This window comes from Lepidochelys olivacea (assembly GCF_965140295.1).
Source record: "Lepidochelys olivacea isolate rLepOli2 genome assembly, chromosome: 1".
NCBI lineage: Eukaryota > Metazoa > Chordata > Testudines > Cheloniidae > Lepidochelys > Lepidochelys olivacea.
In genome coordinates, this window is record NC_140411.1 from 247,541,130 (window position 1) to 247,568,704 (window position 27,575).

Here is a 27,575-nt window from a genome sequence, read left to right on the forward strand (position 1 = left end):
GAATGCATGAGAAAAGCAGGCAACTTTCTATGCTGTTTTAAGAGAAATTCTATTTTAAAAGCTGTTTAAAATGAACTATATAATTCTTTAGTTATCTAAGTAATTACTATTGTTTCAGGTTTCAGAGTAGCAGCCGTGTTAGTCTGTATCCGCAAAAAGAAAAGGAGGACTTGTGGCACTTTAGAGACTAACAAATTTATTTGAGCATAAGCTTTCGTGAGCTACAGCTCACCTCATTGGATGCATACAGTGGAAAATACAATGGGGAGATTTTTATATACACAGAGAACGTGAAACAATGGGTGTTACCATTGTGACAGGGTCGGGCTAGATGTCTATAGGAGAGTAATAGAAGGCAGATATATTAGCCCCAGGCTAAGTAGGTCCCTTTTCCCTGGGAAAGGGAACAGGGAAGGTTCCAGAACAATCAGGAACCTTCTGGAGACAATTAAGACAGGCTGATTAGAACACCTGCAGCCAATCAAGAAACTGCTAAAATCAATTAAGGCAGGCTAATCAGGGCACCTGGGTTTTAAAAAGGAGCTCACTTCAGTTTGTGGTGTGCATGTGAGGAGCTGAGAGCAAGAGGCACTAGGAGCTGAGAGTGAGAATGTGGACCGTTGGAGGACTGAGGAGTACAAGCATTATCAGGCACCAGGAGGAAGGTCCTGTGGTGAGGATAAAGAAGGTGTTGGGAGGAGGCCATGGGGAAGTAGCCCAGGGAGTTGTAGCTGTCGCACAGCTGTTCCAGGAGGCACTCTAGACAGCTGCATTCCACAGGGCCCTGGGCTGGAGCCCGGAGTAGAGGGCGGGCCCGGGTTCCCCCCAAACCTCCCAACTCCTGGTCAGACACAGGAGGAGTCGACCTGGACTGTGGGTTCAGAAAAACGGCCAAGCTGAGGGCTGCCGTGAAGCTCCAAGGTGAGCAAATTCGCCAATAAGCGCAAGACCCACTAAAGTAGAGCAGGAACTTTGTCACACCACACATACTGTAATGAGAGTGATCAGGTAAGGTGAGCTATTATCAGCAGGAGAACTGGGGGAGGGGGTGGAACCTTTTGTAGTGCCCCCTACTGTTCCTCACACGTTCTTGTCAACTGCTGGAAATGGCCCACCTTGATTATACTACAAAAGGTCCTCCCCTCCGGCTCTCCTGCTGGTAATAGCTCACCTTTCCTGATCACTCTTTTTACAGTGTGTATGGTAACACCCATTGATCTCTGTCTATATAAAATCTCCTCACTGTATTTTCCACTGCATGCTTCCGATGAAGTAAGCTTGAGCTCACGAAAGCTTATGTTCAAATAAATTTGTTAGTCTCTAAGGTGCCACAAGTACTCCTTTTCTTTTTACTATTGTTTCAGATTACCTTTAATCTGTGTACCATGCACCAAAGAAGAGCCCATTTGCTAAAAGCGGTCTTCTAGCCCAGGTGTTCCTTCCCATTCTATCATCTCAGGCCTCATAGGTCACTAAGTATGTTCTGCAATGGAACCCCTGAGATGTGTTATTGCCTGCAAAGAAAATGATCAGAAGTTGTGCAGTGTAGAGCAACCTCAGTGTAGAACTGGTTGGAGAGGCAAACCCTTTCCTGTGTGCTAGTGATAACATGGTAGGGTCTATCACTTGGGGAGATTTAAAGGCCTTTCCAATCTGTAGTTTAAATAGAGAGGTATTTCTGGAGATTTTGTGTGTGTGTATATCTATCTATCTAGATAGATACACACACACACACACACACACACACACACAGAGTATTCACCTGTATCTGTTCCAGGTGAAATGTTTTGAGCAGGAAAGAACACACTGTTCTGAGGCAACTAGAATGCACCTGGAGAAATGTTCATTCACCTGGAAACTATGTCAGTCACTCCTTTTCACCTGAGAGAGTCCCAGACACCTCCCACCATGGAAGAGTATCTTGTGTCATTCATTCCTCCCCTACTTATAAAGAGAGGGGTACCCTACAGAAATCTTTTGTGTCACACATGAGACAGGCCTGTCAAAAGGTGGCTTGTACAGTAGTGAAGTCATGTTGCCTTAGTAAAATGAAGAGAAGGAAGTCAGTAGAAAGAAACTAAAAGTGAAGGAAAGGAGTGCAGGTTTGCATGCAGAATATATTATTATAGTATTCCTAAGAAGTTGGGGCCATACTGCGCTAGGCACTTTGCAAATACATAGTAAGAGATAATCTCTGTTTAAATAGGGGAAAAAGGAAATATTATCCCCATTTCACAGATAGGGAACTGTGACCCAGACACATCTAGTCACACAATAAATCTCTAACAGAAAATTGTGGGTGCAATTCCCATGCTATATCCCAGTCCTATGCCTTAACTTCAAGACCATCTTTCATCTCCATCCTTATTGGGTGATCCTGGCCATTAGCAGGCATAAAGCCATCCAAAAAAAGAACTTGAAATCTCTCTGCACTGATGAATACATACAGGACTGTACAGTGATGTAATCTATTTTCATTTCTTGCAGCAAGGAGCAGAGAGGGAGGAAGGGAGATAGTGCAGATGGATATTGGTGCTCCTGAGGATGTTGCATGCAGGACTTAGTAGGAAGCTCAGCACAAACAAAACAAGGAGGAGGAACCTTCAAATGAACAAGGGAACGGGAACAATGGAAACCAAGAAAACCATACCAACAAAGCCACTGACCCCTAGCAGCTCTGAAAAGCAACTTAATTCTGTCCCTTTGCTCCCTGGAAAGGGCAGGTCCCTAGAAAAAGTTTTTCAAACCTACACCCTTTTACCTTAGCAGTTGCAAGCAGCAGACCTCTGGGCCAGAGAGCAGTGAGTTCAAGCCCCATACCAACGACATTTGGGTTCATATGTACTGCAGCACTGGAGGGCTGTGGTGGACTGTTCAGAGGTGACACATAAGATAGTGTAAGTTAGACCCTCTGTCAAGGTTCCTCCCTCACTCTGAACTCTAGGGTACAGATGTGGGGACCTGCATGAAAAACCTCCTAAGCTTATCTTTACCAGCTTAGGTCAAAACTTTCCCAAGGTACAAAATATTCCACCCTTTGTCCTTGGATTGGCCGCTACCACCACCAAACTAATACTGGTTACTGGGGAAGAGCTGTTTGGACGCGTCTTTCCCCCCAAAATACTTCCCAAAACCTTGCACCCCACTTCCTGGACAAGGTTTGGTAAAAAGCCTCACCAATTTGCCTAGGTGACTACAGACCCAGACCCTTGGATCTGAGAACAATGAAAAAGCATTCAGTTTTCTTACAAGAAGACTTTTAATAAAATAGAAGTAAATAGAAATAAAGAAATCCCCCCTGTAAAATCAGGATGGTAGATACCTTACAGGGTAATTAGAGTCAAAAACATAGAGAACCCCTCTAGGCAAAACCTTAAGTTACAAAAAAGATACACAGACAGAAATAGTTGTTCTATTCAGCACAGTTCTTTTCTCAGCCATTTAAAGAAATCATAATCTAACACGTACCTAGCTAGATTACTTACTAAAAGTTCTAAGACTCCATTCCTGGTCTATCCCCGACAAAGACAGAATATAGACAGACACACAGACCCCTTGTTTCTCTCCCTCCTCCCAGCTTTTGAAAGTATCTTGTCTCCTCATTGGTCATTTTGGTCAGGTGCCAGCGAGGTTACCTTTAGCTTCTTAACCCTTTACAGGTGAGAGGAGCTTTCCCCTGGCCAGGAGGGATTTCAAAGGGGTTTACCCTTCCCTTTATATTTATGACACGCCCCCCAAATCTCAGCTAGGGTGAAACACTGGCTGGGATTTCTTCCTGGAGCTCTAGGAAAAACAGTTAATAAGACACATGCATCTCTAAATATACTACCAAGTACATAAAGACTAACAATATTTTCTACATCTCAAGGACGATTTTAACCAGTTGATTCTGGGAAACTTTCATGGGAGAGTGCATCAGCCACTTTGTTTGAAGCTCCTGAGATGTGTTGGATGTCGAAATCAAAATCTTGGAGAGCTAAACTCCACCGAAGAAGTTTTTTGTTAGTTTCTTTGACAGTGTGAAGCCACTTCAGTGCAGCATGGTCGGTTTGCAGGTGGAAACGCCATCCCCAAACATATGGGCGTAGCTTTTCCAGAGCGTAGACAATGGCGTAACATTCTTTTTCAGTGATTGACCAGTTGCTTTCCCTCTCAGACAGTTTTTTGCTGAGAAACACTACAGGGTGGAATTCTTGATCAGGTCCTTTCTGAGTTAAAACTGCTCCCACAACACGCTCGGACGCATCTGTGGTTACTAGAAACGGTTTGTCAAAGTCTGGGGCCCTTAGTACAGGGTCAGACATGAGTGTCGCTTTAAGCTTGTTAAAGGCCTTCTGACACTTTTCGGTCCACTGAACAGCATTTGGCTGTTTCTTTTTGGTTAGGTGCCAGCAAGGTTACCTTTAGCTTCTTAACCCTTTACAGGTGAGAGGAGCTTTCCCCTGGCCAGGAGGGATTTCAAAGGGGTTTACCCTTCCCTTTATATTTATGACACCCTCCCTTACACCCAGTTATATACAGTCATTCACGCAGATTTCCTCACTCCGCTGGTGGGTAAGGGAGATAGTAGCTGTGCAACACTCTTTGATTCACTGACACAGTTGGTGCACTGGTAGAGTTGCTCTGGATGAAGGACTTCCAGTGCAGGTATGGTAAAACTCATGCTGTGATGCAATATATTATGGTCATTCCAAGAGACCTAATGGGGCTGAAGGGGAGTGCCCAGCCTGGAAAAGTTACAGCCTGGAATCTGCATGGTTCCATGCCCTTTGATGTCACCCCTACCACGCAGACTCCCTTGTGCATTGTGCCACCGAAAGCTATTACTGCTCCTTCTGCTCCCCGTATTGCTGGGGAAAGTGTTGCCATTAAAAGTTATTTGAATTTTCAGTGAATTTACTTCTGCTGCGTTTCTCCCTTTTTGTTATTTCCCTTGAATATTCCAGTGAACATGCTCTGTTAGTGTGTGTGCACACACATGCACACACCCCAGCTCATTTCAGTTGTGAATGCTCAAAAATTAATCAAAAGTCTATTCTGAATTGCACAGCTAGGCAGACAACAGTATGGATTTTGAGTCACAAACTGCAATCTTGCACTCAAATATTCCATTTTAAATTTGCACGATTGTTAGTTAGTTCCATCAGACATCCAATTACGGGACAGAAACAATACCACTGGAATTAGGTAACTAACACAACATCGATTTCAAAAGTTTCCAGTGAAATAAAACACAATGTTTTTGAACAACAAGGATGATTTACCATTGGAACAAACTACCAAGCGAAGTAGCCAATTCTCTATCTCTTGATGGCTTCAGATCAAGACTGGATGCCTTTCAGGAAGATATGCTTTAGCCAAACAGAAGTATTGGGCTCAGTACAAGGGAAGCTGGGTGAAATTCTATGGCTGTGATATACAGGAGGTCAGACTAGAAGATCTAATAGTCCCTTCTGGCCATTAAATCTATGAATTTACCAATAGACAATCTGCAGACCAAGAGCCAGATGCTATTACTCAGACTGAGTAGTACCTTAATCTATGAGATGTCTCACTGAGATCACCAAGCTATTATTTAATGTAAGAAAGAATAGCAGAACCTGGCTCCAGAAATTATTTGCCAAAGAAAGTAGTGAATAATTTCATGTCATGAATAAATTAAGAATTTTAACAATGTACCCACATGCTATTTGTGAACAGAAATAGAGGCAAAATTCATTTCATAAATAGTTTATTATGAAGTACTTACCCATTACTAGATCCACAGGTGGGGGAAGCTGATCTCCAGTAATATCAGGTATCAATACACAAAGTTCAAAGCTGGCAAGAGATTTCCTTTACATTGCTGATTTTTTTCTCTGATTAGGAAGGACCAGAGTTGTTCCCCCTTCCCTCTCACCGCTCTCTACAAATTCAAATAAATTTGTAGAATGAGAAAACATTAATCCCTCTTTTCTTTCTCCTGCTTTAGGATTTTATTTGTGTTTCAGAAATAGGAAGAGCACAGCTGCCTTTCCAGATGTTTGCTGATCTCCACATGTCTGTGCATCTGCTGCTAGTTTTCTTAATGACATAAAGATGTGCTAGATGGGGAAAGTATAGAAACCAGCCTTGTCCAGTGAGCAAGTTGCAGGGGACTATAGTATCCTTTAACTGAGGAAATCAATTGTCCCTGGAAACAGAGTCTTTCCAAAGCATCATGTATTTCCCAAGAGTGGGAGCAGAAGACTGATGTAAATGTGTTTTATGAACTGGAATTTTACAGCTATTTTGCTGCTCAGAAAAATCTGAAGAGTAAGAACCACCTGCAAGTCCTTAACTCAGAGTGAGGGGTGTGAGGTGAGGCCCATTTGAAAGAAAAATCAGAATAAGAGAGTCCATTCTATCAAATTTTCATCATAACTTCGTTAATGTCTGGCATGAAAGTGATGTTGATGGGATAACAGATGGTGACTGCAAAGATATGTAAAATCTCAAACACATTTCAAAGTGTATGCATGTTATGGCACACCAGTGGAATTTCACCAACATTTTGAGTATTGCCAAAAAATGTAGTAAAAGCTTGAAAGTTGAATTTGAACTGTATTATTTATAATACAGAAGCCTCAGCCAAGATCAAGGACCCATGTACCAGATGCTGGGCATGCGAATAGTCAGACAGTCCCCGCCCCAAACACCTTACAACCTAAACACACATGACAGACAAAGGAGGGGAAGAAGAGATAAAATATGTAAGCAGAAGAGGAACTGAAACACAGTGAGATTAAGTCAATAGTTCCCAAAGCTTTTTTTTCTTAGGTGACACTAACAATTGCATTTATCTTTTTTGCAATCCTCCCAAAGTCCAAATTAATGGGGGTTGGCCCAAAATCATCAGCCAGCATCCTTCACCTCCTCTGCCTGCTCCTCATCGCACTGAGGGGGCACTGACCCCACCCTCAACAGTGTCCTCCCATTGCAACCTTAGTACCCTGCCCAGTACAGAGGGGAGGTTGAAGAGTGAACCTGCCCCCACTCACTTGCAGCAGTGGTTCCTGTCCCAAAGGGCTGGGCCCAGCTCCCTGCTCGGGTCAGCTGGGCTAGATTTGAATGAGTGATGTTGAAACCTGGCACATGGCACTGCAGTGCTAAGTGGTGGCTGGGCCCAACCTGAGCAGTGCTGCGAACCTGTGTGCCTGGTCGCAATGTCTGGAGCTGGGAGTCAGCCCCACAGGACAGAATCTGACATTGCGGGCTGAGTGCTGGGCAGGCTGGCTTTCCAATCCCCCTGACCCCAGGTCCTCCCCTTTGCACTGGGCCTGTGATCCATCTAGAACCCTTCCCATGATACTCTGCTTTGGAAACACTGGACCAAGTGACATGCTTAAGGTCACATAAAAAGTCTGTGGGAGAGCCAGGAACTGAATCCCTCTCTTCTGCGTCTCAGTGGAGTGCCTTAGCCACAAGGCTGTCCTTTCTCCACAATAAATTTCACACTGCTCTGAAGTTGGAATATTCAGATATGTCTGGTTTCATAGCCAAATGAGTGAAAGCTGAAGTATGAAGTAAGACTGGGGTTGCTATTAGGATTTTGAGTGCAGAAAGCCAAGCCAGCTCAAACAAGGTGCATTGCAATCTGCTAAAGCCAGCTAGACATTCTGGGATAGATCCTCAGATGAACTAAACTGGCATTGCCCCGCTAAAGTCAGCATTGGTCAAGTTTACGTGAAGACACTGCACTACAAATCTCATCGTGTTTTGCCATATGTGGAGTAAAGCAAGCTCACCCAAAGAGCCCTGGCATCCAAGGGCCATCTCTGGAGCACAGAGAGGAGGAGCTGAGGTTTATGTTCGCTAAGTGTTGTGTTTCTCTCAATTATCCATCTATGGGGCCAATCCTGAAAGCTGCTGAGCACCTACTGCTCCCATGAAACAAATGAAAATTGTAGGGTCTCAACACTTCACTCTGCGGGTGCCATCTCACATTCTCTCAGCCGGAGTGGATTTTGCTGCATTTGTCAATGTGTGTTCAATTCCGTGATAGGCATTCCCCTTCTCCAAGTCACTCCTCCCTTGGAGTTTGTTGCACTGAACTTGTAAAATGGATTTTGGCTTCCAGAAAAATGATCCAAGTAAATATTTTAGGACAAAATGATGTCCTAAAATTAGGAAGACCAAATTCAGGAGACTGCTCCTTCCCCGTGAAGCAGACTCTGGGGAGTTACGGATTGAATGCAGCCCTGATATCCATCCACCCACCCTCTAAGGGTTATTAGAGCTAGGGAAGTTGTACAATGGCTGAAAAAAGCCTTGAATAAGATAGCCTGGATTTAAAAGAACGTAATCCCTTCCTCTTTAGGGGAAAAAAAAACTTTGATTAATGTTATTTATCCTTTCATTAATGATAACTGCCTAGAGCCTTCCAGCTCAAATGTGCTTCCTTAGAGGATTGTTTTTCCATCATCTCATATGCTCACTGAATTGTTTACATAGGGCTGCCCGTGAACACTGGATTATTACTTAGACTGTAAACCCTTTGGAGCAGGCAGTGTCATTATGTTCTGGTTTGTACAGCGCCTAGCACAAGGGGGGTCTGGTCCATGACTGGGGCTTCCAGGCACTGCCACAGTGCAAATAAAGAAATAAAATAACAATGGACATTGATTTGTTATTGTTGAGTTGCTCATGAGCACCAGACTATGCACACTGGTTTAATACTACGTGTCTATATAAGAAGACTGAGCAGTGCATACCAGTTTGTCAGTGAGAGGTTGCTCAGATGGTGATTTGTAGTTTTCTGGATTATTTTTATCATTTGTATTTAGAAAATGATCCCTGAAGTATTTATTAACATCACCACCATGCGCGCACATACCCACACACAAAATGCACTGCATTTTGCAAATAGATTAAAAAAATGCAAACAGCTCTTTCCAACCAATATGAGGTTAGAAGAGCTAACACAACTCTTTTCTAACTCACCGGTAGGGCTGCAAAGGTTCAGTCAGCTGCACTGATTTGCAACAACTTCAGTGGAGAGGCACTTGCTTGTGTGACAGACTCCGTTTTGGCCAACACGCTAATGATCTCTTAGCAACACCCACTTACAGTCTTGCCTTCCTGCATGGAAGATGCAACACCCTATGGCCTAACAAAGACAAGCAGCCCAGTCAACATGCCCGACTAACAACTGACACATTTTCCTATCTAGACCCCTAGTGCCGCATGCCATGATCCTCTCAATTGCCAGCTACTCCCTCCAACTGCATTACGTGGGCTACTGAAGACAGCCTCATTCCACACACATCATACTTTGCTCAGAGTTCTGCAAAACCCAGCCTGGCCCTGTGCAGCTGAGATGGTTCTGAGCTAAGACGGGGCAATGCGTGAGTGAGAGTGAACAAAGATAGATGAGAGAGAGTGAGGGGCAGTTTTTGTGTTAGATCATGCAGAAGTGAGCTTCAAAACACTTCCAGGAAGTAGGTCTCTGTTGTTCACTGATCTTAGTGGGTTTGATGGAGGACAACTGACAGCTCTGGAGTTCACTCATTAAAACCAGGAGCACAGCCACTGAGGCTCCCTTTGACAGGATGCAGCATGCCCTCTGTTCCACATTGGGCTAGCTCTGCTGATTTGTATAGAAGCAGGGCCATGACATTATTACCCATTTCCTGTCCCCTCTGGAGAGTTAACACTAGATTTCCATAGTCCTTTTGCTACCTGAGCACAAGCACCATTTGTACCCAACCGCTCTACTGGGGCACATGGGAGAAGAAAAACCTTGTGCCCTTTTCTCTCTCCTTTCATTTCTGTGCAGACACAACTGAGCCTTAAACTTTCCAGTCCAAGGAGAGACTATACTAACTCAGTCCCCTGTAACTCGTGGTTCTGTTTGTTTAAAAACTTGGTAGAGAGAAAAGAAAACCCTTTGTGTTTTAATAATTACTGGCTACCAGAACTTTCTGCCAACTTCGCATGCAGGTCTAGCAAAGCAGAAGTTCCTGCAATTATGAGAAATGTACAGTTCCAGTTATGGCATAATGTTCTAAACATTGATATTGCAATTTTAAAAAGTAGTGAAGGAGTACTTGTGGCACCTTAGAGACTAATAAATTTATTTGAGCATAAGCTTTCGATGCATCCGATGAAATGAGCTGTAGCTCACGAAAGCTTACGCTCAAATAAATTTGTTAGTCTTTAAGGTGCCACAAGTCCTCCTTTTCTTTTTGTGGATACTGACTAACATGGCTGCTACTCTGAAAAAGGTAGTGAGTAACTGGAAATGGTGTTTGTCCAGTGCCAAACCATGGACAATAGCAATAAATAGCAGTTACATGTATTAACATTAATTTTCTATTTTAGCTGGGTGATAAAGACACAAACACTACCCACAGGAATACAATCTACATTTAATACAATATCCACAAGAATACAAGCTGCATTTAATGAAGAAAACTTCAAGGAAACAACTATTTTTCTTCTCTCCCGGGATAAGAATAAACAATGTTGTGCAACATCTACCAGCATGGCCAACACAAGGGAATGAACAGGGGACTTCCAGACCTAAGAACAGATGTCACTACATCTTAAGCTAAAGAAGCAGGCTCCCGTGGGAAGGAACAGGGTGCATCTGTAACAGACCAACATCCTCTGTAGATTAGGCTCAAAGGGGAACACCTAACATACTGACCAGTGGGTTACAATTGCCATAACTATAAAGTTGTGTATGCTTTAATCTTTCCCACCCTCCATACTTATCACATTCTTTGTTTCTCCTTCCATCTTCTATTTTTTCCTCCCCTTTTATTTTCATGCATTATCCACTGTCCTCTCACCTGCTCTGTTTTCTTTTTGCCTCTAGCCCCTCCTCTAGTCTTTCTGTGTATCTATTTTCTGCCTTTTCCCCAACTCCCCTTGTCCAGCCTGTCCATTTTATAGATAGGTATGTGGTTCCCCCCCTCTGGCTCATATAAGCACTGCCAGTTTGGAAAGACAATATCCATTTTCAAAACAATGGAGAAACCAGAACACTGGCTCCATGCTATCCTAAAGCCCACAGACTGGATACTCTAACCCATGTCTCACCCATGCATGCAGATTTCCAGGTCAAAGTCAGTGCAGCTTTACAAGTTCATAGCTATGCAAATACTTTGTGTCATCATGTAATCCCAGCAGTCTACTCCCCAAGTATAACGAGGGTGTGGGCAATATATGTTCCACCACAGTGCAGCTTTGGGTACCTGGCCTGGAAATGCATCTTCCTGCCACTTGAACTCCCCAGGGAATCCAACCTGAGTCTCGAGCCTAGCAAACATGCCCTGTGCCTTCAGGAACTTTATTTTTCCTCACCCAGCTTTTTTGGGAGGCGGGGAAGGGAGAGACAGTCCACCTGACTCCTCCAAGCAAAGATGCTTGTGCAATGTTGAGTCACTGTGGCTGGTGACCTAATTCGCTGTGGCTGGTGAGGAATTCCAAAACAATGAAAGGAAGGAGTGCTGGTCTCGAGGGAGTTGGTAAGCTGCCAATTGGGCTGAGAAATGCCCCAGCATATGCTTTAATGAAAGAAGGAACCTTCTGTGGGAACGAAAGTGAGCAATGGTTTTTATTTTAGTCTACTCTTTTCTTTTTCACAGATTCATCTTCCGGGTCCCAATTCCAATACTCAATTCCCACCATCACTGCCACACTGATGATGAGACAATAGCAACCGGGCTATCATTACAGCACTAACTCTCATTGGAACCTCCGAGGGGATAAAAGCTGCTCCTTCTTAAAGGTTAAGCCACTTAATGGGTTAGTAAGCCCATGTTATGTAACAGACTGAGGCTGGTTCAAGGGACCATGTCTCAGATCCAGCAGTTACACAGCAGGCAGAAAGGCAGAATACCCATGGGGAGGATCTCTCCAAGGAAAAGCTGTTATAGCAATATATAAGTACAAAGTATGATTAGTTATTATTACGTCCAAGTGGTGGGGAGGAGAACTGGATGGAGAAAGGTGGGTGGAAAGTATGCCTAATGCTCCTGCCTTTCTTTATGACGGGAGGAGGAAATCTGTATGGAAGTTTATCATTTTGGACTTTGGCCTGTGCCAAAGCATGTCTTCAGGTAAGACTGGTCTGTATACTCAATGCTGATTGGGAAAACATTCCTTCCTTCATTCTGTGATACCATGGAACAACTCCTCCTTTCCCTGCTACCTTCTGATACCCATATACTCCACACATGTGGCATTCAAAAGTGCTAAAGCCACTGCTGATGAAGACACCTTTAGCAAATTCCCAGCAATTCCTCATGCATGTGCTGGAGGTCTTTGATCATTCTCGCTTATTATGAGACATGGAGTAACAGATAATGGGTTAAATCTTGACTTCATTGAAATCAATGGCAAAAGTCCCATTCACTTCAGTGAGGCTGGGATTGCACTCAGTAAATGGAACTTTAAACAAGAAATTAGACTGATCCACACATTTCAGACCCAGACCAAAACATTCCTAAAGTTTGTGTGTGTAGCTCCAGGGTTTTAGTGCAGGCCTGTCTCTAGCAGCGGTGTCCCATATATGTGTGCAAGGCTGATGGAAATGATCTGATTCATCTGCAACAGGCTTGCATTGAATGCTCGACCAGCCTTTTTTTTTTTTTTTTTTTTAAAGCAGCCTTTACCACCTGTCTGGAACAAAGGCTTCTCTGACTTAAATCTGGCTGCCCACAGCCCCGCTGTTTCGGGAGCCAGCAACATGCTGGGGTGGGGGTTGGTACAGAGCTGCAATGCCGGTTCTACACCACTAGGAGATTTTCTGTGAAAGTAAAACTCTCCAAGGATTAAGTCCACTAGCTTTCCGATACTTTCTGCTGCTGGGGTGGTACAAAGTGGCCTGAATGGGGATCAGGATCTGGCCTGTTTTTAACCTTGTCTGGGCTTGCTCTACCTCTACCTCAGGATCTCTTTAGTCCCTTGCCTGCTCCCTCTGCAATAGTTTCTTTACAAACTCACATTCTCACCCCTGCTGGTGCAAGAGGCTTCTCCTCTGAACCATCTGCCATGTGGGACAGCCTCCCTGAAGATCTTCACCTCATCAACTCTCACTCTGTTTTCAGAGTCCACCTGAAAATACATTCCCCACCCCATTTTTCTTTTCTTTTCTTCTCTTTTCTTTTCTGTACTCACTCTATCTCCTTTTGGTCATTCTTTATTTTAAATTTATTTATTCTTTATTTAAATCTTCAAGTCTATTATTTAAGTCTAGTAAGTGTTTGTAGAGACACTGTTTGTATGCCATCAAATTTTAAAAACTTGCTCTTATATAGCACTTTTCATCAGTACATTTCAAAGCACTTTTCAAAGGAGAAGAAGAATCATTATTCTCATTTTACAGATGGGAAAACTGAGCCACAGAGAGGTCAGGTGACTTGCCCCAGGTCACCCAGTGGTAGAGCTAGGAGTAGAATCCAGGTCTCCTGAGTCACAGTCCAATGTTCTAGCCACTAGCCCACACTGCTTTCTTTAAACACGGTCATGGTGTTTTGAATTGCATTGTCACTACTAATAAACTAACCTGAAATGAGGAGACTCCAGATACTTGTAACAAGCATAGACCTCCGAAAATTGGTATAAACCCATGAAATTCAGGATAGGTGGGAGCCACTGATATAACTGGCCAGACGTTCTGCTGGAATAACTCCACAGAGTTCAGTGGAGTTACACTAGTGAAAAATTTAGCCCAATAATGTCAAACAAGCAAAATAATATGGGATCCAGGCACTCTTCAAGGCAATCATGGAAAAGCTAGATAAAAGGAAAGTCTTTTCTTTACTGTGTAAGAAGGAGAAAACTTTACACATGAGCATATAGAATTGGCCAAGTTTCATAATATTTCAAATCCTTCATAGTTTTGTATACATTTTTTATGAATCAGATAACTACTCTACGGAAATCAGAGCAAGTGAAAAGGACACTGCATTTAAAAAGCTCTTGTTCCAAGGCCAACTGGTGTGATTTGTTTTGATTCTTGGGCCAGACCTTTTACGATCATCATTATCATGTTCTATACAAGCCAAAGCCATGACCCAGTACACGTGGGGCTGCTGGGTGTGTATGTCCATTTGTGTGGTAATTACATGTTGTATTCAAGCCAGATTCTCTTTGCTTGCACCATCCAAGTCAGAAGTGATGAGTATTACAGTCAGCAGTGGAATCCTAGAGGCTGCTGCAAAAAGGAGGTGGGCAAAGTTTCATTTGCAATATGGGGCAGGGTGGGAAAGAGGAGAGTAATATAAAAAGTTTTGGTGATTCACCTTGTACCCTTGCCAGGATAGAATACATAGACATGTGGCAGGACCACCATGGACCTGGCATGGGCCTCCGGTCATGGATCAGATGAAGAATTAAACCCTACCTCCAGCGTGAAATGGCTGGCTGGGCATAGACACACTTTCCCCTCCCACTTGGCTCCAGAAAGTGACCAGTTGTCTGCAGCTGTGGCAACACTATAGGCGGCAGAATGTAACTCAAAATGGGAGTGACTTGAACAATGGCCATTCACTCAGGTTCAATACCTATATTGCCAGAACACTAGATGAAACACTAAGAATTAGGACTGTTCTGGGGAAATCAAGATAGACGGGGATCCTTTCTCCCCAGGGGCAAACACAAGAAATGTATCCAGGGAATAAATACATCCATAGCTTTATGGAATTGTAGATGATCCACTTTTGCAGAGAGTGGGAGGAGAGATTTACAGCAATGTGTATGGACCAAGTGAGAAAACCTTGAGTTTCTTCCAACCTTACACTTTCCATTCCTCCTTCCCCAGCCTTCAATGGTGGGTGAAATTACAGACACAATTGCTTCCTCACTGTCCAAGGAAGCTCACCCCTGAGGAATCATATTGAATCTTCACCAACCAGAGGACCACACTACAAACACACCTCATTGGCTGTGTGATATTTGATTCTGATCAGGAAGCTCTGAAAGCTAATATATAAACTAACTGAATTGAAATGTGCAAATAAATCTGGCTTTACGGTTTTTACTATAAAACCAAGTAATTCCAAAAATACAGATAATGAGCTAAATTCTGCTTTCAGCTACACTGAAGTCAATGGAATTAGTCCAGATTTATACTGGTTTATAGACAGAAAAAAAAACAGAATTTGGCCCATGGTTTCCATAGTTACTGGAAGCTGCCACTTTGCACATCTATGAAGCTCTAGAGTTCTGGTTCAAGCTCATCTGTAATAATCACACCTCTTATTTGTACCTTATGACGGGGGGGAATCACTCATTATGGATCCAAAATTACATTTGCTGCAAAAGACCTGTTATTATCTTGCTGTTTCTCAGAGTAAATTAGTGAAATCAGAAATGCCAGGCAGTGGAATTGAGGCTATAGAAAACTTCAGATGTGTAAAAGAAATATGCCTCATCTCCATTCAAGCTCCTCACTGGGCTGTTCTGAGTGTCACTTCTAGTCAATCTTTGTCCTGCATTGTAAGGTTCCCCATCTCACACTTGGATTTGGGCAGGTACATGAGGCAGAGTGGGTGTGATATTCTATATGGCGCTACAAAAATTACTGTAGAATAGGGATGAGAAAGAAGAAAGGAAAGGTTTTTGGCAAAGTCCGGACTAGAATGGTGCACACCAACCAGTGATCAAACTCACCAGGAGGGGGAAGTAGAATAAAGCTCCCAACCAAGACCCATTCAGCCCAAGACCCTTTCCTCAGGTCTGGCTTTATTTTCAAACAAGCACTACAAAACAAGAGCAAATAAATTCAAGATACTGAGTACTAACCTCCTAAGGCTTACCCAGTTTCCACCACAGCTGGGAGGGGAGAGGAGATGATATCTCCCTTTGATAGCCATTCCTGAGTACTACAGAGAGACCCACCCTAAGGCTTCCCTGAGTCTCTCCTCACTACTTCCCTGTTGCAGGGGAAGAAAGATTTAGATTTGGGTTCCTGCAGGTCATGTGCTCACAAGAGCTTAGAGGCTGTAACAGGTTCATTTGGGTGTGCACATGCACCTAAGGTCCAGTGCTCTGTTACAGTGTGATTCAGATCCTAGGTTCCATTTATAAGATCTCTCAAAGTTCAGAGATTTAACTAAATGTCTCTCATCTTCGCCCATCGCTATCTTGGAGCAGAGATGGGCCAAATCCTTGACAGTGGGATTCTGATCCAGGTCCTGTTTTACCCAAACCTCCAACGTTTATCTTTACTGCAAAGGCCAACTATAAACTAACGAGGGACTTTTTGTTTTGTGAGGTAGTGTTTGCTTTAAATAATTTGTGCTACTGGTCAGTTTGCAGATGATATGCAGCTCTAGGTTTTCATCAGATCCAGGTGCTGTGCTGCCTTTGCATACCCAGTGCCAAGCCTAGATCAGGACTTGGATGAGAGTTAGATGGCTGAGGTTTCACCCAGAAAAGACTGAGGTGATGCTTGTGGGTTGAGAGAAGGATTCTGAGTGTATAGTAAGGATGTGTCCTGTCCTCATGTTTGATACAAATTTCCCCATACATTTTCAAGAGATTAATAAATTAGGGTTGCCTTTGGACTCCCAGATGCTCCTACACCCAAACAGAGATTGGTGGCCAAGGGGGTTTTTCCCTCCCCTCTCTACATCTGGTTGCAACTATTTCTCTCACATCAGGATCTTGCTACTGTAATTCATGCCTTTGTCCCTTTGAGACTAGATTGCAAAATGGGCTTCACCATGGGGCACCCTGGAAGACTACTAGAAAGCTACAGGAGATGCTGGAAGGTGCCTGCTTCTCTGTGAAGAGGTATTAACCGCAACTCGCATATTCCATCATTCTGTTCACTTCCAGATGCCATGCAGGTTATTGGCTTTGCTGAATGGTTTGGGTCCTGGCCATCTGAGATAGCTCTCACCCCAACCCCCTGCCCTCATTCATAGTCATGGCCATTGAGTTTAACAGCTGATGGTGTTCAAGCTAGCAGTGTCCAGGTTTACCGATCTAGGACTGAGGACAGGGTGTTCTCATTAGAAGGCCCCTGACTGAAACTGGGTTCCCCCACTGCTTTAACAGAGCCCAAGTCTGTTGACCTTTAGGGCAAGATGTAAGGCTCAACACTCTGTTCTCAGGTTTCTGCTAAGGGAGGGGCTGCCATGTTGGTATTTCATGGGGGAGTGTGGGAGAGGGCAGGAATTCCTGGGGCAGCTATGGTAGCAAGAGCACCTGGAAACAGCTCCTGCAGCTGAGAGGGCCAGGTGCCAGTGAACAGTCAGCGGGTCCTCCCCATTGAAGCCCCTTGCCTCCAGCTGATACCCCTACACCAGCAGGTGGGAGTTGGATCTCCTACTTCTTTTCTGTAGTGCTCACCAGGAAGTGCCACCCTTATGCTTGCCCCAAAAATCTGCCAGAAAATGGAGTTGAAACTCTCAGCATTACCACTCTCTAAAAGCTACTAGGGGAACAACAGTGCCCTCTTTTTTTTCCCTCCACATTTTGTTCATGATCCTTGGACTTTAGTAATTACATGAATTCGATAAATTAAAGCAAATGAATCAATAAAAACAAAGAAGGGCATTAAATGTATCTCAGTAATTTCATGACCAATGGATGGACTTCTTTTTGTCCTCTCTACTTCAAAGACATCGGTCCTGACAAGATGCCTAACTTCCCTGCCCCGATACACCCAGAGGTAGGATTTATTTCAAAGAGCAATGCATAATTGTTATTTCCCTTTTACCCCCTACTTATCAGCGTGACACACAGATGAGCTAATGCCTTGTACAGTGCTGTTCACTGGTATATCTGTAAGCACTTTTTACAAAGGATACCAATATCACTATCCCCGTTTTACTGATGGGGAAACTAAGGCAGAGAGCAGAAGAGACTTACTCAATGCCCTGCAGCCAGTAACAGAGCTGGGACTAGAGCCCACGTCTTCTAAGTCTCAGCCCAGTGCGCTAGCCACTAGGCAACGCTGCCTCCTAGAGAAGAGTTAAAGTGTCATCCAACTTCAGTCACTGATGCTCCTTCAAAAATCCAACTCTTGTTATAAAGCACAGACACAGTTAGAAAGGACTCAAGCCCACAGAAGGAGGAGAGGAGACTGAATAATAAATTGAACTTGTACTTCATTGGTGCCAAAGTTCCTTTGAAAAGTCTGTGGGTTTAGGTTCAGTCCCAAAAAATTCCATTAGGAGGTGTTTCCTTTCCCCATTCCAGACCATGCTACCAAAGCAGTCACAGAACCACAACCAAATTCCAGTGGCGAGAATAAAGAAAAAGAGAAAGTTTTTAAAAAATAATTAGTAAAGATACTGGATGGGGCCACACAGGGTAATTCCTGAATTGGCTGGACATACAAAGCTGTAGCTCACGAAAGCTTATGCTCAAATAAATTTGTTAGTCTCTAAGGTGCCACAAGTCCTCCTTTTCTTTTTACTTTGTAAGTCACTGAAAAAAAATATAAATATACATAGGTAATTCCATGTAGCTTCATACTGACAGCTTTCTGTATAAGAAACATGCTAGTCCCGCAGTCTCAGAGTTCCTATTATTTAGGTGCCCTGTATCCTGCAGGTATTTTAAGTTTTGACCCATGTAGCTTCTTCTTTTTAAACCCCTAACACCTGCCCAGGAGAGAAGATAGAATCATGCCCCTTGTGGATGGCAATGCTTTTGGTCTGGATTTCATGTCCAGAAAAAGATGCCTCTAGTTTTATTTTAATAGAAGGGAGAAGAAAGTGAGAAGATTTTTTTTTAAATTAACCTGTTGTGAATGGGAATAAAAAATTCAAGAGCTGGGAGTGACAAAAGAAAAAAAAATAACAGAACCATTCTGTAATTTCAGCTTTCTCCCATCAATGGTTATTTGTTTGTAATATTTAAATCTTACCTCTGTTCCACCTCGGGCTCACAGTGGCATGAGCATTGTAACAGAAAAGCAGCAGTAGCAAAGTCTTCCAATGCATCCTTTACTTTAAAATCTCTCTCTATATCTATATATTAGCTATTTGCTTCCTGGCTTCCTTTTCAGGAGGAGACAGCTGCCTCCCCAACCCAAAGGAAGAACCTGTCTGTTCTCCTGAGTGCAACTGAAGTCAACGTAGCAGCTCTTCCCCTAAACCAACTCTCCTAGGGATCAGTGAACTTGCTTTCATAGGCACACTTTGTTTTTATCCACATCTGGAATGACTCATGGTGCATGTGAGTTTGCTGGCAGCTGAGAGAGTAAATGTCATTACATTTTTGTATTCAAGTTTCATTTGTTAGAAGGGCCATTTTTTTAAAGTCAAATAAACAGACAGGAGCAACTTTATGAAAGAACACTATTAAATGGTTGTTCTGTAGGTTTTTTCTCTGCTATGCGCATGGGCATACGCTAAAATGTAGCTCAGCTAAAAGCCAGCTCTGTGGTGATGTGTGCTGCATTCCTTGGATGCATAATACAGGGAGTGAGGCATATTCACTGAGGGAACATTTTGCCACTGTGATTCACAGGCATTGCTCATTTATAGAGAACACTAAAATAAAATACTTAGAGTGTGAGCTCTTTGAAACAGAGACCATCTTTTTGTTCTGTGTCTGTACAGCACCTAATACAAAGGGATCCTCGTCCATGATTGGGGCTCCTAGGCACTCCCACAATACAAATAAATAATAATAAATAAAATAATAATGAAATGCATCAGTCAGGGTGTATTTGGGTGGAAAGTGTCTAAAGGAGTCACCATTCGTGAAGTGAAAAGGTATTTGATAGTTGCCTCCTTGATGATGCTGGTCCATACTACAAAATACACTGAATCTGGCATCACTGAAAGATTCTACTCAGGAGAGACCCAGAATGGAAACAAATGGGGGTATACAGGTAAAGAAAAATGAGGTATACTGTCAGAGTTGTAGGATGGTCCATCACCGCCCTTCAGGTCAAGACTAAGGTGCACTGAGATCACACAGGATTGAAATATCAGGGGGTTGCTACGGATCAGGACAGAGGGAAGTAGTAGTGGGATGTGGATACTAAGAGATGATCAATGCGTGATACAAATATTCGTTTGCATCTCAATTTTCTATTTAGTGCCTAGAAATCCGTGATGGACACAGAGATAGATTGGTTTCAGAGTAACAGCCGTGTTAGTCTGTATTCGCAAAAAGAAAAGGAGTACTTGTGGCACCTTAGAGACTAACCAATTTATTTGAGCATGAGCTTTCGTGAGCTACAGCTCACTTCATCAGAGATAGATTGTGGCTCTAATTCTTCTCTCGTGTACACGTATGTAAGCCAGGAGCAACTTCAATGAAGTGGGGTAAAATTGACATACATGAGAAGAGAATCCAGCTCAGATTTCATCGATTAGCAGAGTTACAGGGAAGGGCCAAGGAATAGGAGAGGATACTTCAAATCAGGAGTGATGTCCATGGCAGGCCTGCATAGAGGAAACCTGCCCAGCCCTGGTCTCTCTCATACCATGCTCTAGCCAAGGCTACAATTCCTTCCCTAGCCCAAGTACCAAATTCAAGCAAACTGTTATAACTATTTGTAAAGGAAAAGGGGGTGGGGAGGCGGGGAAAACGACAATGGGGCAAATTCAGTAGTGTTGTTTAAGGTGGTGTAAATTGTATTCCAATTTTCCTAGATGCAGACTTTCTCAGATGTATTTACACTCACATAATGATATGTGACTGAAAGGGAGTAATTTACATGCCAAGGAGATGGAAGACAAAGTAAAGCAGAGAATAACTGACTGTAACTCATGCATTCTTACACTCTCTTGTTAATTGCTTGTCTTGCAACCCTCCTTTCTTCTGGAACCTTGTTGTGTGAGGGGTGGCAATGAACATCAGCTTTGACTCTGAGGGCCCAATTCATCTTTGCGTTGGTCCAGTTTTATATCAGTATAACACCACTGAAATCACAGATGTAAAATAGGGATAATGCAGTAGTGGATCAGGCTCTTAGTGGCCCCAATTCAGAGATGATAGGCAAAGGGTTGGGTGTGTAAGTTGCACAGTGGTAAGAGTCTGAGGCACGTCTAGACTGAGGAAATTTTACCCCTAATGTAAATGCATTGCACCAGTGTAAAATGGATTTTACACCTATGCAGCTTAATCCAGAAAATAAATTGATTTGGGGTAAACCCTCTTTTAGGCCAGCATAGTCCATAATGGAGTTTACAGGTTGGTATCAATTCAGCTGTACCATTTACTTACATCAGTACAGCTACACTGGTGTGAAGTCCCTTAGTGTAGATGGGGCTGGAGAGTGAGGTTGTTTAATGTATATTTAGGGTAGGAGGGTCAGAAATAAGGGGAAATTATATCATCTAAGATTTCCACTAGACTTAATATAGATTTACTTAAAGTTAGGCTCACCTTGGACTTTTGTCCAATGATTCATTTATTTGAACCCCTTTGGACCCGTTTTTTCGGAGCTCACAAACTCTCCCCAACCTCACTGCAAAGCTCACTTTCCCAGTGCAGTGTTTGTTCAGCCTGGCAAGCCTCTCTGAGCACACTAACACCTTTCATAGAATCACAGAATATCAGGGTTGGAAGGGACCTCAGGAGTTCATTTAGTCCAACCCCCTGCTCAAAGCAGGACCAATCCCCAACTAAATCATCCCAGCCAGGGCTTTGTCAAGCCTGGCCTTAAAAACCTCAAAGGAAGGAGATTCCACCACCTCCCTAGGTAACACATTCCAGTGCTTCACCACCCTCCTAGTGAAAAAGTTTTTCGTAATATCCAACCTAAACCTCCCCCACTGCAACTTGAGACCATTACTCCTTGTTCTGTCATCTGCTACCACTGAGAATAGTCTAGATCCATCCTCTTTGGAACCCCCTTTCAAGTAGTTGAAAGCAGCTATCAAATCCTCCCCATTCTTCTCTTCTGCAGACTAAACAATCCCAGTTCCCTCAGCCTCTCCTCATAAGTCATGTGTTCAGTCCCCTAATCATTTTTGTTGCCCTCCGCTGGACGCTTTTTCACATCCTTCTTGTAGTGTGGGGCCCAAAACTGGACACAGTACTCCAGATGAGGCCTCACCAGTGCTGAATGGAGGGGAACAGTCACGTCCCTCGATCTGCTGGCAATACCCCTACTTATACAGCCCAAAATGCCATTAGCCTTCTTGTCAACAAGGGCACACTGTTGACTCATATTCAGCTTCTCGTTCACTGTAACCCCTTAGGTCCTTTTCTGCAGAACTGCTGCCTGGCCGCTCGGTCCCTAGTCTGTAGCAGTGCATGGGATTCTTCCATCCCAAGTGCAGGACTCTGCACTTGTCCTTGTTGAACCTCATCAGATTTCTTTTGGCCCAATCCTCCAATTTGTCTAGGTCCCTCTGTATCCTATCCCTACCCTCCAGTGTATCTACCTCTCCCCCCAGTTTAGTGTCATCTGCAAACTTGCTGAGGGTGCAATCCACGCCATCCTCCAGATCATTAATGAAGATATTGAACAAAACTGGCCCCAGGACCGACCCTTGGGGCACTCCGCTTGATACCGGCTGCCAACTAGACATGGAGCCATTGATCACTACCTGTTGAGCCCGACAATCTAGCCAGCTTTCTATCCACCTTATAGTCCATTCATCCAGCCCATACTTCTTAAACTTGCTGGCAAGAATATTGTGGAAGACTGTATCAAAAGCTTTGCTAAAGTCAAGGAATAACACATGCACTGCTTTCCCCTCATCCACAGAGCCAGTTATCTCATCATAGAAGGCAATTAGATTAGTCAGGCATGACTTGCCTTGGTGAATCCATGCTGACTGTTCCTGATCACTTTCCTCTCCTCTAAGTGCTTCAGAATTGATTCCTTGAGGACCTGTTCCATGATTTTTCCAGGGACTGAGGTGAGGCTGACTGGCCTGTAGTTTCCAGGATTGTCCTTCTTCCCTTTTTTTAAAGATGGGCACTACATTAGCCTTTTTCCAGTTGTCCGGGACCGCCCCCAATTGCCATGAGTTTTCAAAGATAATGGCCAATGGCTCTGCAATCACATCCGCCAACTCCTTTAGCACTCTCGGATGCAGCACATCCGGCCCCATGGACTTGTGCTCGTCCAGATTTTCTAAATAGCTTCAGATCTGATTCTATAATAGGGCCGCAAATGATGCTCATTTGCCTGTCATCTCTGAATTGGGTGTTTTTTAATGAAGAAAATGCAGCTGTAGTTATGAAGTGCCAGCCTAAAAATAGCACATAAGGGAACCATTCTCCTTCCAATGCTACCAGTGTAAATTACTCTGTACAAATGTATAAATCGTCCCAACAATCAGTATGAGATTAGGTATCACACACACATACTCTCTCTCTCTCACCCACACACACACACCATCCTTGCTATTAAGAAACCTCAGGATAAACCCGTTTTCAAACAAGCACAGGAAACATAGCCACACATCTTCTATTCATTTTAATGACTGTCCTGGGTATTTGCTCCAATTCTAGCCTAATGCAAATCACAGCTTACCCTGCCTGTACTAAGGGTTTGAACCAGTGCAGCTACACTGGTGGATGAAACTGGGGCAAGTCTCCATCATCCACCACAGTTATACCCCCTATCTTGCCCTGAAATTTTCAAACAGGAAAATGTTACAACAGAGGTGGAGTCAGTTTGAGGATATTCCATTATGAAGAAAGAAGTCACACCGGAGGAAATCTGGTTTAAAAAAAATTTGACACAGGAGAGTGCAACTTGTTCTACACAAAAAGAACAGGAGGACTTGTGGTACCTTAGAGACTAACCAATTTATTTGAGCATGAGCTTTCGTGAGCTACAGCTCACTTCATCGGATGCACGAAAGCTTAGAGACTAACCAATTTATTTGAGCATAAGCTTTCGTGCATCCGATGAAGTGAGCTGTAGCTCACGAAAGCTTATGCTCAAATAAATTGGTTAGTCTCTAAGGTGCCACAAGTACTCTTTTTTCTTTTTGCAAATACAGACTAACACGGCTGCTACTCCGAAACTTGTTCTACACAGTTTTTGTCCTGCTTTAGAAATAGATATGGGTAAAATGGTGCAACTCCCTAGTGTAGACAATTATACTGAAATAAAGGTTTAGCATATTCCCCTAAATTTAGAGCTGTAAAGCAGTCAGGGACAAATAATTTATTCCTATGAGCTGGTCAGTTGTTGAGATTGAGAGTCTTTCAATTTTCCCAGTGTCTGTGAAAGACTTCAGGCCCCAGGGCGGTGGGGAGGGCGGAGAGGGAGAGGATGTGCCAAGCTTCTAGCTCTGGCAGGTGTTAGGAGTGTGCAGGAAATTTGATATTTCTGGGACTCGCAACAGTATTACTGGAGCCCAAGAGAATCCATTTTACATTTGGGACAAATGTTCCTGTATACCAGCATCAGTGCTACCAATTACTGTTAATATACATTGGTGCTCCAACACAGTCTGTGTTCTGGGACTAGAAGCAATAGAATGAAAGGTGAGCCGGGGACATCCAAGAAGCTGCCAGCTGCTTTTCCGTGTACTGTGGCAGCAGCAGAAGCTTCCTACAGTGAAGGAGGAAATCTGGCATCTATGCCCACAGCCTGATGATGTTCTGCTCTCTGTGCTGCTTGCACCAACCATCACAAACAATCTGATGGGAGAGGGGCAGCCCTTGAAGCTTGACTGTTCACACTGGGTAGGGCCCATAGGAGACCACCTTGCTTTCAGATGAATCCAAATTCCACAGGCATTATTGGGTAGGGATTTACATTGAAGATGCCACTGTCTACGATGACCCATATATGCTAAGGCCCATTGTGCTAGGTGCTGTATAAGCACACAGTGGGATACAGCCTCTGTCCTGAAGAGCTTGCAGTCTTAAAAAGGCAAGATAGATAAACAGAGCAAACAGAGGTGAAGGGACTTGCCCAAGGTCAGAGATCTCCAGAATCCCAATCCAGGGCCCTGTTCCTTAGACCATAGTGCCTCCCACATGCTAGTATTCTGACATTGTCCATTTATACTGGGTCACTAATAATCACAATAATTGGTACTTTTATATAAGCTCCTTTCACTTCAGTATCTCAAAGCACTTTCACAAACATTAAACAAGTCTGTGCACACTCTTGTGAGGTAGGCTGTTATCATCATCATCATCTCCATTATACAGGTGGAGAAACTGAGGCACAGACAGGTTAAATGACTTGCTCAAGGTCTCACAAAGTAAGTTAGTTCTAGAGGTGAGAATAGCACTCAAGAGTTGTGACTACCACGGCCACTGCCAACTGCTCTTCTGGCACACCCATGTATTCCAGTACCAGCACATACAACACCAATGCCAAGCCCCAAAAGCCAAATGTGACTGAACCAAGCCACTATGGAGCTTTCTAGTCAGGAGCCCCACCAAAGTCATCCTTTTTCCCCCTTCAAATAACAGTTCACTGACTTTCAGGAAAAAAGGTTATTTCAGAAGCAGATTACTGTCAGCTGAGCGATTACTGGCTTCTCATTATCTGTAATGGCTCTTGTTAGCCTCTCAAATATTTCTGTTGTAGTTTACAGCTGTTTGCAATAACCAGAGGCAAAAATCTCGCAAGAACTTCTGGGAAGCCTGCTGACTCTGGCCTGGAATTAACTTTATGTTTCAGTGTTGTTATCCGTTGGACAAGGAGACATTAGGTCTGAGAAAATTAATAGCCTTCTGAAGGGAGGAACATGGCACAGTTCAAATATAGCCCAATTTGTGTAGAGCTATTATGTTGCCCCACCACCACCCAAGTTCCCAATTTACATAGGATGTGAGTCTCAGTTACAGAGCCTGGCTCTTTAGCTCAAGCTGTAGAAATTCATGCTTTGAGCCCTAAAGGTCCCTGGTACAGTTCCTGGGATGTTAGCCAAAATGGCAGTTGCTACACTAGTACAAACAGGAAGCAAAGACAGGGGAGGCTGAAGGTACAGTAGCAAGAGTTACTCATTATGGCAAGTGACTGATGGTGAAGGGAGAAAAAGTGGCTGATTGGTCTCCCTCTCCACCGCTATGTAAAATATATACAGCTAACTCTTATTTGTGACCTCTGGGCCAGACCCTCAGGTGAAGTAAATAGTTGTATCTCCATTGACTTCAACGTACAATACAGCATTACCCTTGTCTGTTAAGTTTAAAAGTCTCCAAAATCTTATTTGCTTTTCTAGATTCTTTACAGGGGGCTAGTGGGTTGCAATGGCAAGAAGCCAATGTAAACACCAAGGCCATGAATTGCAGTTAAGTGAGAGAAAACGCTATCAGTAGTGCTATTGTAGGGTGAGAGCCAGCCTGAAGCAGACAAGAATGCCGTGCCTCAAACCACTGCTAAAATCATAAAGAAAGGTCAGCTATGCAGAGAATTTCCTGCCTTTCATTCCAGAAAGTCAACCGCAGCCCTGTACATGCGCAGAAGAGGGATTTAGGATTAATTCCTCAGAAGTCTCTCTTCAGTAAAACACCACCATACATTTTAAATTCAAACCCAAAGAAAACTGGACTTGAGAACAGAAAAGCAGACCAACTGGTGCCATTTCTAGAGCAAAGAGAAATACTGAATGACAAATACAGTCTCATTACCAGAAACAATGGGATGGAAACTTTATTTATTTTCTTGCTCAGCAGCAAACACAGCACTAGATTCAAGACAGCCCATTGAACTAGTGGAAGGGGCACTTGGGAGATGGAGAAGGAAAGTGCTGTGTGTATAGCACGAGGCTGTCAGTTTAGTGGCAGATTATATCATGAGAGTGGCAGGCCTGGAGTGGCAGCCAGGGCTCAATTCCTGACTCTGCCACATGCCTTCCTGTGTGACCTCGACTAACTCATTGACTCTGTCAGCCTCAGTTCCCCATCTGTAACATAAGAAGGAGAAAAAAAACTAGGAGTACTTGCAGCACCTTAGAGACTAACAAATTTATTTTGGCATAGGACAAAACTCTTTATTCCCCATCCTTTGTCTGCTTGTCTAAATGAACTGTAAACTCTTTCAGCCAGAGACTGTCTCTACTTGGCATACAATGCCAAGATAAATGGAGCCTTGATCTCGATTGAGGTCCTTTGCTGCTACAGTAGTACAATTAATTGTAAGAACCCTGTGCCTTTGGATTTAGAGACCCAGAAGGTTCCCAGAGGCAAAAAGGAATTTTTATAAAAGGTTAAATTCTAATCCAGGGCAGACTGATTGATATTCCACATGTAAATCTGCTCACTCGTGTAAGAACGGAGTGACCAGCTCTTCCAAATGAAAAACTAGGACATCGGTCTCAGAGGCAGGTATGCCAGGAAGGGTTTTGGGAAATCAGGGAAGAGTGACCACAGGTGGCTACTCCTTCCTTCCCCTACCCCTCCTCAGCATTCCAGTTTTCCATGGTTTCTGGTCACCCCGTGAGAGAAGGCAATTTGATGATCACGATGATTACAGCCAAATCTCATACTCCTACTGACAACAAGAAACAAAGGGAAAACACAGGCAGCCTGGAAGTGGAAAGGTGGTCAGCAGCAATTAGATATCGCTGACTGTACAGACTAAACTATAAATCAGTGCCCTGTGCACATGAAGTGAAAAGTGACAGTTCAAGACAATCTATACTCTCTTCTTCCCCACCCCCCAGGCATACAAAGATTATCTTTGATAAACAAAAATGAAA

At 43.5% G+C, this 27,575-nt stretch overlaps 1 protein-coding gene across 1 annotated transcript in view; it reads right to left on the reverse strand.

The window, feature by feature from the left end:
- FAM180A (family with sequence similarity 180 member A) overlaps positions 1 to 19,090 on the reverse strand; it is a 33,120-nt gene extending 14,030 nt beyond the window's left edge. The window contains exon 1 of the mRNA XM_084633626.1: positions 18,854 to 19,090. Coding sequence (XP_084489752.1) covers positions 18,854 to 18,929 — 76 coding nt within the window. The 5' untranslated portion in view covers positions 18,930 to 19,090. The remainder of the gene's footprint in view (positions 1 to 18,853) is intronic.
- Positions 19,091 to 27,575: the final 8,485 nt, after the last annotated feature.